A 12,663-nucleotide genomic window follows, 5' to 3' on the forward strand; every position below is an offset into this window, starting at 1 on the left:
TGATGGTTTTTTCTTCTCCTAACGAGTCTACCTTTTGCCTGTGACCATAATGAGTGAGCCGCCCCCTCTGTCCTCGTCTCCATTCCTGAGCCTTTTGCTTCCCAGCACTGGGGGGAGGAGGTGGCTGCGTGGTGCCCAATTGCCCTCCGGGCTCAAACCACAACACAGACACACAAACGAGATGATTTTGCATCTTACGTTCACACTCCTCCACGTCCAGGTTGAACTGCTGCAAGGCGCCCAGCGTCAGCTGCCGCACTTCGGCTTCCAGCAGCAGCTGCATCAGCGAGGTGGAGAGGTGTTTGCACGCCGACATGCAAGCTGTCTGAGCCACCTTCCCCTGCAAGAGAAAAGGGAGATTTAATAAAGCCGTCGAGCACAAAATCACAGAATCCCAGAACCATTCCAGTTGGAAAAGCCCCTCGGGATCAGCGAGTCCAACCCTCAGCCCGACTCTGCAAAGTTCCCCCCTACCCCACATCCCCCACAGCTCATCCCAACGGCCCTGAAACCCCCCCAGGGATGGGGACTCCCCCCTCCCTGGGCAGCCTGTTCCACTGTCGTGGAATAATAAATAATGACAATAAAATGCAGAGGAACTTCCCTAGACCAGGACTCATTGGTCCAGCCTCTTTAGGCCCCATCTGCTGGCGACCACCATTTTTAGAGGGAAGCACCTTCTAGGACTCCCCATGGCTACTCGCAGGGTTAGTCCGTGTCAGGTGCAGAGTGCCTGGGAGCAGCTCAAATCCAGGAGAACCTTGGGATGTTCAGAACTCTGAGCATCTCTTGTTATCGTGTCCTAAGATGGTGTCCTCGCCCAATGAAAGCAGCTTCCTGACTGCCTTTGTTCTTGGGGCTTCACAGTAGTTGGGGCCTTTGGCCAATGGAAGCCACTACCGACCACAGGTCCGATTGGGCCGGGGTGTCAGTGGAGTCCCCTGGGGAGCCATTGGGAGCTCGTCCCCTGGAGCAGCAGCTGCGGTCGAGGCCTCTCCCCTGGGGTCAGGCCGCTGCCCAAGGAAACTCTTTAAGGTGACTTCTCAGGACACTGCCCTGAGCAGGTCCTCGAGGTTGAGAGTCCTCACTTGTTGGGGGAGTGATAGAGCATTTGGGGTCGCCGTTAAACCCTACAGAGTTCTTTGTTCTGCATTTTGGGTTACCATTAAACCCTAGGAAGTTGTTCTGTTCTCCTCTCACAGACATTTGAACCTGTAATTTGCGGAGGGCTACTTAATTGTGTTGACAATAAAATTTTTAATTTTTGGTGGTTGGCTGCTTATTTGAGAGCTTCCGTAACAGCAACACACTAGATTTTATTCGACATCCTACACTGACTGCTTGAAGGAACCTTGTTGATAGGCCAAAATAGTGTCAATGACAATTCAGAACTCCAGCTTGCAATGAAACCAGAGTCTCTCTATATTCCAAGACAGGAATTGCAGATGCTCATAGTTCAAGGTGTAGCCTTGGTTGGTGGGGAGTAGAGAGCTGAGGACACGCCGTTGTGACAAGGGTGTCTCTAGCACGTTGATGCTCTTCAGCCCATGTCCAGCACCGTGTGACACCTTCCAGATGCCAACGAGGACTGAGAAGCAACATCAAGGCAAGGAGGTGACTGAAGAAGTCAGTTGTGATTACATGGACAGGATTGCTCCCCAGGGCTGGGTAGGGGAGGAATAACCTCCAGCACCCGGACGCATCCTGCACCTGATTGTACCATGGGGAACAAGGTCATCAACACTCAACTTCTCCTGAGCCACCCCTAATTCGTGGTGATTAAATGGGGAGGAGGCCACAGCCAAGGCTGCCGTGCGGAGAGAAACTACTTAAATCCCTTGAAATGTTTATGTCTATAACAAAAGTATGAGAAGTTAGGAGTCTCAGCTATTAAGGAAATGGAGAACATTGTCAGTAAATATTTATTTTTAACACATTTTCTCAGAGCCACCACAATTATGTTTCGCTTTTGAGGAACAACTGGGATCTCAAGCTATAAATGATGTGAACAGGTCACAGCAAGAGGAATTACCCTAAAGAAGCCTTACATTTTCCAGTCAAGAAACAACTACAAACCAAGAGAAGAGAAATCATGCCAGAAGATTTCATTACCATGCTTAAATCTTTGAACTGTAGCATTTGAAACAGCTGATTTTCAGGTGAAGCCGCTGCATGGCCACAATTGAACTGACAGGTAGGAAGCCTGAGTCACCTCTGAGGACTTCGGATGTTCGAGAAGAGGTGTTAGGGAAAGAGATGCAGTTGGGGGTAGGGATGGGCTGTGGAACAGGAGGAAGGCAGATGGATGCTCGGAAAGCTCCATCTCCTGAGAAAAGCCATAAGAAGGTCACCAAGCTTGAGCACCCACGCCCCAACCCAGCTGCCAGGAGAGCCACCAGCAGAGGAGAGGGAAGTTAATGAGCATGGAGGTGAAGAACTGAGATCCTCCATAAAGACCTACAGACTCCCCATCCTCTTGAGACACCACGAGGGGACAGAGGAGGAGAAGAGCTTCCCAAGAGCAACGCTGATGTCCCCACCCAGGCGGTGGCTGGCCTGTCCTGCAAAGGAACGATGCTCTGGCTCATAGGAGCCTGGTCCTGAGCTGGACCAGGCTTGGGAGCAAGCAGGGAGCACACTCTGCATTTAGCAAAGTGCTTCAGAAAGTCCAAGCTGACTGACAAGAAGCATAAAAGGAAAACCAAAGCGCCCAGAAGGCCATTAAACCAACCCAGACCATCTCCTGCACACAACGCTTACAAAGCTGATGTTTCTTTTATTCTTACTGAATTTGTTTTGCAAGTCTCAGAGGTTACAGGTGCCGTGCACTCACTGAACTAAAACCAAGCATCATTTAGGGGTGCTGAACATGTGGCAGCATTTTTTTTCCAACGTATCCAAATTCCTCTCTCATTTCCAAACGCTCAAAAGATTTCCCCCATTCCTCAAGTATTGCTGTGTGCCATCCAAAATTTGTGGCAGGTAAGATTTGGGTAGGTAAGATTTGCACGGGTGTGCAATAATAAATACAGAATCAGTATTAAACCCATAAAAATGGGGAAATCCTTTGGCACAAGAGCAAAGAGTTGCACAAACCCACCGGCTGACGCTGCACACAACGAGCCTGGTGTCTGCATGTGTAACCGCACGATAATATTTCTGGATAATGGTGCTACCCTGAAAACAGCTTCAGCAGGAGATTATGTTTTCAAATGCACACAAAAGACTTTAACACGCTTTCTTGAAAACAAGGAGTGGCTTAGGAGATCTCGCAGATTTTTACAAGCACTTTACAAACTGTATTTAAACTGGGATTAAAGTTTACACGGCGTTTCAAGCTAAGTAACACAAGTTTCATTACCGTGGCACGGAGAGATGAGCAAATTCTTGATGTATGTGCTGGGAAGTGTTTTTACCAGCTCTGCAAAGTTGCTTCAGATCTTCGGGTCATATTCCTCTTCAGGAGGAAGGGGAAAAAATCATTTTTTATTTAAAAAAAAGAGCAGACCCATGCATTACGGGGCAGGGTACTTCATCTCCGCTGCCCACTGCCGTTCCCAGGCTCCAGGAGCCTTCATTACTCACCTCCGAACAAACACCTTCACTAAAATTAAGATGAAGCATGGCAACCATAAAGTTTAGCGGAGCCTTGCGTGTTGTTTTTTGGTTTGGTTTTTTTTTTTTTTTTTTTTTGCTTTTCATCATTTACTTGTGCCCTTCTGACACATTCTGTTATTTAAAACACTGCTTGTGCCAATTCCTCATCCCTGACCGCAGTAGGAAGCGCGCTGCTAGCCCACTGTGATTTTTCTTCATTACTTCCAACAGACACTTTGGAGTTTTTGCTACGACCGAGTAGTTCTGATGAGTTATTGAGCAGAAGACCCAAGATGGAAGCAGAGGATGAGAAAGCAAAGCTCGGCAGCCGGGGATGGGGCTCCTTACCCTTCTTGGAAGAGCATGAGAAAATCCCAACGCGTAGCTGGTGTTTGCGCATCAGCAGGAGTTTGCATAGAGGGCTGCAACTCTTGGAGGAGCCTTGGAGATGCTCAACCCCAAGTCAAAAAGTGCCCCCCCAGGAAGGTTTTCTGCCCCGCTGACAAAAATTTAAGAGGAACAACCTTCTTGCACGTCAAGTAAGGGCCAGATCAACACGCGTGGAGGTACCTAAAGGGTTACCTGAGCCTACAACCACCACAGCAAACTCACATTCCTCCGGTCAGCCAGACTTGCCCGAATAAAGAGTGAATGACAAGTGACACCGGGAGGGCGTGAAGAAGAGCAAATAATTGAGATGAAATGTCAAGTTAATAAGCCGAATGCGAGGAAGATGGGATGGAAAAAGTAATTTAATCATCAGGGCTTGACAGCACAACAACTCTGCTGAGTCTTTGCTGTGAAAGCAGCGCCTAAGCAGTACTTTAGGACATTGTTTGCGAGTATTTTCTACCGTGGCTTATTGCAGAGATGGCAAAGGGGATCCAACCGACGAGCCCAGCAGCAGCTTCTGGCTCAGCCTTCCCTCCTCCTTCCTTTTTCATGCAGGATTTGGCCAGGCCCAAAACTTTTTTCCGGTGCAAATGTGCACTACATCTCTGAAAAGTCTGAAGCTGAACCTCCTCACACCAGCTGACAACCTGACCCTTTATTTTCATTATTGTTAAGGTTTAAACACCTAAAACCATTCTGCTTTTAAAAAGACTCTGTCTTCCACCTTAGGTTTAAGGGCATACAGATGCCTGACAGTTTAGATCCAATATTACTGGATGAAAGACAAAAGTATATACAGGTAATTTTTTTTCTGTCTTTTAAGCATTAATCCATTTTTCTTTATATTTACTATTATTGAAGATGCCACAGGGGTTTAAAACATTGTGCTAAATATCTGGCTAGAGAAAAGAAGGTACCACTGGGGATGATCAGCGTCTCACTCCCTAGGCTCCAAGGTCTAAAACCCTTCCAGAATTTATGTTTTTGACTCTTATAAATAAGACTGAACCCAGCCTTATAAATAAGACTGAACCTAATCTTTACTGCCTCACCCCTACACTCAGTGCAACAGATGCCCACTTACAGCACTCCTTATAAGATCAGCAGTGGCTTACAAACATCAATTTTAGACTATTTCCCCAGAAATACAGTGCAATATCTGCTTGATAAGCAGCTGCTGTTGACAGGAGAAAAACCAGCGCCAGGACACTGACATATCACTGCTAATAACCTGCTGCTGCAGGTGAAGCAGGTTGGTTGGATTCACACTGGGATGGTTTGGGCCGCACGCTGGCAGGTATCAAGTACATCCTCATACCGCAACGTGCCCATCTTGGTTCCTTGGCACTTATTTACAACGGAGGTTCGCTTCATAGTGGTGTTTTTTGGGTTTTTTTTCCCCCCTACTTCATTTTTCAGCTTTCCCCCACTCGCCCCAGGGTGCCCGCCCAGCATGTCGACACGCGGAGCCAAGCCCGTGACAGACGTGTTTTCCACCAGACTCCCCCCCTCTCCCGAAATCATTAACAGCACCACCCACAGCAGCGGTGTCAGGACATGTGCCTTGGCACGGAGATGGAGCAGGATGCCTCTGAGATGTCAACCCTAGACGTTGTTGCTCCTAGAAAACCCCGGGGCTCAGAGGAGCCGCCGCGCTCAGCTGGGACGACTCAGACCTCCCATTAATTACCCTGATGATTTTTGCGAGCGCACGGTAGAACCAGTGGCACTCCCAAAGGTTCTCCCCATGCTGGTGCCCTGAGAAATCACAGGGTTACGTCCCAATCCTGCTTCTCGGTGTAGCTCCAAACCAGCTTGGTCCCTGCCTGTATTTCAGAAATACTTTGCCTGCCTGAACACTGCGGTCCCTCCAGCTCAGGAACAACTTCTCTAAAATGTGAAGTGTGAGGGGAAGGCAAAGGAGGAGGAACACAACCACAACCTGAGCTGTCTGCAGAGGACGGGATAAAAAAACACTTTAAAGTCACCAACGGATCATTTAGCTTAAAAATGTCTCTAAGCGATCCCAGGAACACCTCTATAGTATCACTCGTTCATCCAAGACTTTTGCAAACGTCATTCAAAACCAAGTGGATTTGCATGGGGAAGAACAGGGGTCATGGGTGGAAGCTGACAGAGCCCAACAGCCAAGAGGCCCAAGCACACCCCCACCAAGCTCCCCCTTGGTCCAACGTGCAGCAAAATAAAACAATTCCAAGTGTATTTTCAGAGCAAAAGCCATGGGATTTTGTTCTGAAGGCCAAATCAGTTTGTAACCCTATTTCTGGCAATGAATTGCTCTGTCCACGGCCTTTGAGGCAACCTCTTTCCATCTGAAGCCTGTAGTTGGGGTTTCCATGACACCTCTCAAGGTGACGCTGCCCTCCCTGTCCCACCAAGGCTTCCTCTGGGCACACAGGGAGAACATCTAGAGGGATTCCTCGTGACCACACCAACCGGTGAAAGGGCAGAACCAACCCCCCCGAAGCTCTCCCAAAGACACAGCCAAGGGACGCCTCGCAGAGCACATCACCACGGACCCCACCAAGTCAATCACACTTCAGATCAGCCATGAAATCATCTCTTTTCATCTGAATTTCATCCTCGGGCAGCAGATGGAAGCCTCTGGGTTCCCAGGAGGATGGGCAGCCACCATGGGGAAGGTCAGCATGGAGGCTACGGAGCCGGCACTGCTCACGGTAGCGCATTTGTTGGAAAATAGCAAATATGTTAACAATTAGGGAAAGGAAACGCTGAAAGGCTGCCTTGTTAATTAAGGAACTCGCTATCAAAGGACTCATTAAAAGCTACTGAAACGGAATGGTTGTTAAAATAAATACCCATTAATCTTAACGTGCAATCAGGAATATGCTGCCTCACAGTGGGGGGGAGAGCGGGCTCCTCAGCACACCCCTACTGCTGCCGGAGTCACGGCGCTGGCACGAGCTGCCCACAGCCCCCGGCCAGAGGCTCCCAGAAGAGAGCCCAGCAGGTTGTCCAAGGGGCACCATCCCACCACCCTGCAGGAGAACCTCTTGGCTTTGGTGAGGAGGAACCCGCTGGTGCCTCCTGCTTTTCACCCGGCCAAAATTAGGTGCAATGTGGTTACTGAAATGCAAACAAAAGTCCTGTTGTAGCACCGAGAATGCTTCCACCAACTCGTCAAAGAATTAATGCAGCATTTCCATGAAAAACAAAGCCTGACAGGTTTCAAATGGTCTAAGAGTTTCCAATTATTTTTATTTTTTCGCTACCAACAGAATTTCTTTTTAATCTGCAACAAGCAGTGGGATTGATGTGATTTATATTTAGATGTGCAAATCCACAGACTCCATACAACAGAAAATTGGGCCAAAAAATCAGAATCCTTCAATATTAAATGTCCACTCTTCTATAAACACAAGTTGTCCTGATAATTTCAACACTGAATTTGCTGACTTTGCCAATTCATAACGCAATACTGGTGGAATATTTTGCAGAAGATGGAAACGTGATGCTGTAATAATGAGCAATGTTTTGGTGGCAAAAAAACCACAAATGATCCCAGTGGATACTTTCCGTGCAGGCACGGATGAAGATTTCAGACCCTGCAGACCCCCAGGCATGATCTCCTCCTGCCCCAGACGCCTCTGGACTGCCCTTGCTGCCCGCAGCACTGGAGCCCCAAATCTCACTAAACCATGGACAAAATCAGTAAATCAGCTCGGCTCCCTCCTGAGAGGAGAGTTTCCTGGCTTGCCTGTGCCATCCTGATTTGCCAAGTTCTTGACACCACCCTGATGCATTTTTATTCCCCTTTAAAAATAAATTTAAAAAATGGTTAAGCAATCTCTGACGATGCCAAAAAACCCCAAATCTTTACCCAGATACATTAACAGTTCCCAAACAGTCAAAACAAATGTACAATGAGTATTTTCTGGTTTTAAGAGGTTTACTTAAAAACCAAATAAACCTCTCATTAATTGCCCAGAAACCCATTTTCAATTGTGACAAAGTGGTTTTGTGGGGGTTTTCAGTTGGGTTTTGTTTTGTTCTGTTGGTTTAGTGGTTGGTTTTTTTTTTTTTTAAAAAAAAAAAAAAAAAAAAAAAGAAGCTGTGGATCTGCACTCAGTATCATATGTGAGCATAACCAGGACAAAGAGGTCCAGGAGCAACAAGTGAGAACCCTGAGCAAAACAGATGGTCAAGAGGATGTGTCTATGTTGACCAAGCCTGTAGGCTGGTGTGTCAACGCCACCCTGAGCAGGGTGGTCTCCAAAGACACTCCCTTTGAAGGCAGGAGACCAGCTGGCATCAATGACCAGCTTGGTTGTACCAGCCTCTACGGGTGCATCTCTGATGGCATCGAGAGGCAACGGCACCAGGAATATGGGCCAAAACCAAAGCTTGTACCTACAGACCCACAGGACGGGATGACAAGGACCCAGCAGAGGGAGAAGGGGAGCTTCCTAAAACAATGTTCTTTTTCTAGTGGGCCCAGAGCACTGAGGAGTCTGAGGGAAAGGTAAAGAAAACATCTGCCCTGGGGTCTAAAATGATCTCAAGAACTGCAGGGTATCACAACTAAACAAAGCTCAGATTAAGGCACGAAAAGGGAAGTAACCATATGGAGTTAAAATATAACAGCACGAGTGTCAAATCACTGGGAACAATGCAGAGCAGCAAAAAGAAAAGTTAATTTTCCTAGGTTGAATGTTTAATATAAAAGGAGAATCAATGTGGTGTCTTTGGCCAGGAGATGATGAGGCTTGTAAAGTTCTACACGGTCAGACCACACCACACACCCCAGAGAATCAAATCCATTCCAAAGAGTGTTAGCCTGAGATTAGGTATCAAGAGAGCAGCTCTTAATTAATTAATTCTCTTTACTCGGCTTTGCAGCACCCTTATTACGAAGGAATCACTTTTTTTCTCCCAAAATTGTTTGCTTTATGGAAGGAGGATGATGGCAGAGCAGTTCCTGGTTTCCAGCAGGGAATGTGCTTTGGGCTGAGCCCTGTCACTTTGCATCAGACGTGACCCGCGTGGGACACACAAGGTGACTGATGTGCGAACGTTAACAGCCGCTTACTGATTTCAGCCACCGTCAAGCTCCGTATTTGATCTCTGGCTCCATGAAGTCATCCCAGGAGCTAAACACTGAAGGCAGCGTGTTGACTTAAGGACTTGGAAAAAGGCGACTGGTGCCAAGCTACAAGTTGATGTTCACGTGGTTTTAAAATATGCCAAGGAAAAGAAGAAACCATCCAGCCAACACGAGAAGGTTGGTGATGAGCAACGCTTGCGGGCCAGCGCTCCTGAGCACAGAGCAGTGTCTGCTGGGGAAAGAGATGTTCCCCACTCATGGACCCCCCCCCAGCCTTGGACCCCTGGGACGCTCCATAGCCTTGTCCCATGGGATGCTCCCCAGCCTTGGATCCCCATCAGGTCTTCAGCCTCCTTGGCAGTTACAAAGGTAAAGGTTTCCTGATGCCTAAACTTATGAAAGGAGAGACAATGACCAGGTGTTTCTTTGAGGAAGGAATTTTGGATGCTGGGACCTACTGGAACGGTCAAAGGTGTTGCCTTCAAGTCAACAGCTTCCCTTTCCAACAGCTACAAAATCCATCCTGCTACTCGCAGTGAACGGGACGGGCATCTGTGCCCAAGTTTACGAGGAATAAGAAGGGCCTGTTTCTCCCCAGGATCTGCCGTGCCAGAAGTGAGTCGATGGACAACAGTTTCTAGTTTAGGGGGAGGATTGATGCTCTGTGCAGGATGAGCTGCAGGAGTTGCTCCCCTTCCCTCTACACCCAATTACTGGGGCTAGGAGCAGGGTTGGTTGCAGTCATCTATGGGGGATCCTTCCTTGTCATTAGGAAATCAGCAGATTTAAACAGATTATCACCACCAAGGTACTGTCGTAGCCTTTTCTGAGTGAAACTGGGATTGTGGTCTTCTGATGCCTTTGACCATCCCTATCACACAACACCTTGGTCCAAGAGACAGCCTCCCACCGCTGAAATATCTCAGATTCACCACAGTAAATGTACGAAGAGCAACGCCTTGACCTGCGTTGACCTGCCAACTAACACAATTTCAAGTAAAAATTGTCTCGTGCAAAGACCCACTCACCTGGAAAGCTGAGGGTATCTGAAGAGCGAAAGGAGCAGTTGCTCCAACCAACCTAGAAGGCCACCATTCTCTGACTGAAGCTTTCAAACTCACGAGAAAAGCTGAGCCCGAGCCCGTGTTTAAGTGGCTGTCTTCCAGAAGTATTTAAAAAAATCGACGGGGTGTCATTTTCAGAAGTAAACATTTACCACTTATATTCTATTTTGAGCATTAAAGGAAAAAGCTGTCACAGATACGGCAGCAAGACAAACACATGGCAAAGCTGAACTCCCAACAGAAGCTTAGAGGCGACCAGACAAATAAAAAAGAAAAAGGGAAAAAAAGCAAATACAGCAATTATCCTCACCACACAAAAAATAAACCAGGCAGTTACGTCAACCACTGCAGCCTGATACAAAACCCCTCACATTCCAATAAAAGAGGAAAAACCGTAACAGTTTGGCTGTCGAAGATGCCCAAGGTCAACAGCTGGAGGCTATTTTGGCTGAAGCTGGTGGGAGACTGGAGGCTCTCCGAGAGCAGCACAGCAGAAATCACACCAGGGTGAGGGTCGCCACCAGCTCCCACAAATCTAAGAGCCTGGCGGGTTTTTTTATAATGTTATTTTATTCTCACTTGTCTTTGGTTTGGGTTTTTTTGGTCTTTAACCGAATGACATCTAGTTTGTGGAATAACCAGCTCCATGGCAAGGTTTTTCCTACAGAGGCATCGAGGGGTCTTGGCACTATGAACTGCATCTACTTGCTCACAAGCAGGAGCGAATACACCCAACAGCAAAAGCACAGCTCAAGGATTTTGTAGCCACATATAAATGTGGGATCCAGGTTAAAAGTATGTACAGGAATACAAGAATTTTCCTTCACTTTAACTGCGCTGTTAGAGTCAACAAGCAACATCTATTTTTTTTTTTTTTTTTTTTCCAATAGGAAAATAAATAAATAGAAGGAAGGGCAGGGGGTGGAGAAGGGAAGTACCTTGGGACGCAGCTGTTACAACTGAGCCCAGGACAGTTTCTTTGAAGCCTTATGGGGGCACACACAAACACAGAGCCGGGCAGAGGTATTCTGTACAAGTTCAGTAGTTTGCAGCAAAGCTGAGAAGCTCTGGAGTGTTTTTTGCATATGCATACATGTAAAAAACACCAAGGAAAGAGGATTCCAAGATATGCGTCTTTTTTTTTTTTTCTTTGCACACCATCCAAATATATGGCAGGATATTTTTAATTAACTGCTTTTTTTAAAGTCTATAGCATGGAAACACTTGTGTGGAGAGCCTGGCTCACCCGAAGGGAGCAGCGCCTGCGATGGAGCAGCCAGCTGCTGTCTGGTTTCCTAAGATGCTTCAGAGATGTGTGCAAGGCCCTTCACATAGAACAGGAGTGGGAAAGCACTCCTGCCAGTCCAGTCAGGAATACAACAGCCTCATCCTCTGAGAAACACTAGGAACTATGTCTTTGTCCGTATTAGCAACTTCACAGAATCCCAGAATCACCTGGGTTAGAAAAGCCCTTGCAGCTCCTCCAGCCCAACCATGACCCTCCCCCTGACCGTTCCCAACTCCCCCAGATCCCTCAGCGCTGGCTCAGCCCGACTCTTCAACCCCTCCAGGGATCCCGGGGACTCCCCCCTGCCCTGGGCAGCCCATTCCAACGCCCAACAGCCCCTTCTGCACAGAAATCCTTCCTCAGAGCCAGCCTGACCCTGCCCTGGGCAGCTTGAGGCCATTCCCTCGGGGCCTGGCGCTGGGGCCTTGGCTCCAGAGACTCATCCCCCCTCTCTGCCCCCTCCTGGTAGGGAGTCGCAGAGGGCCAGGAGGTCTCCCCTCAGCCTCCTCTGCTCCAGACTAGGACTTGATTTAACTGCAGACCCTCTCTGATCCCGACTCTGATCCCGACTCTCCCACCAGGCTGGATGCCTGTGGCATCAAACTCCCATTCCCAATCTGCTGCCTCCCGCTTTCTTTACGTGACCCTCTGTTTTAAACAATAAAAGATAAAAAAGTCCCATCTACCTGCTCTCTAATTACTCCACGTGGTCACAGGCCACACCGCAAATGCCCTTGCTGCCTCCTTGCGCTGCGAAATGGCATCACAAGACAGGGGCCAGCAGGGACCAAAACCCACGCAAAAACCCGCAAGACATGGGCAGAGCACGTCACGGCAGCTCAAACGACTTCTCCCTCCCTCCGAAGGTGTCTCCACGGCGCGGCTCAACACCCCTGGCCCAGAAGCCAGAGGGAATTGGACAAACCTGAAGCATTTGAGACTTCCACAGTGGCAGTTTGGCAGCGTCCCCCCAGCACTGAATTATTAATTTTTGCCATTTAAATGCGTTGCAGAGCAAAGTGCAAGTAAACATGAGCAGCAGATGGAGATTCACTGCAAGCCCAGGGAGGCGATGATGACCCGCGGACCCGCGGCCTGCGCTTGGACAAGGCACAGGCTTGATGCTCCTCAATTTTCTCCTTCTCCCATGCTCCCCACTTGGGTCTCCACAAAGTTCATTCACCTCTGAAAAAGACACCAAGTCCTTGCACCAAGAGGTTTCAAGGGAAAAACAT

At 48.2% G+C, this 12,663-nt stretch overlaps 1 protein-coding gene across 8 annotated transcripts in view; it reads right to left on the reverse strand.

The window, feature by feature from the left end:
- EXOC6B (exocyst complex component 6B) overlaps positions 1-12,663 on the reverse strand; it is a 329,120-nt gene that overhangs the window by 90,065 nt on the left and 226,392 nt on the right. For all 8 annotated transcript variants that reach the window (XM_074904236.1, XM_074904237.1, XM_074904233.1 and 5 more), the window contains one exon: positions 199-340. In XM_074904236.1, coding sequence (XP_074760337.1) covers positions 199-340 — 142 coding nt within the window. The remainder of the gene's footprint in view (positions 1-198; positions 341-12,663) is intronic.

This window comes from Athene noctua, chromosome 4, assembly GCF_965140245.1.
Source record: "Athene noctua chromosome 4, bAthNoc1.hap1.1, whole genome shotgun sequence".
NCBI lineage: Eukaryota > Metazoa > Chordata > Aves > Strigiformes > Strigidae > Athene > Athene noctua.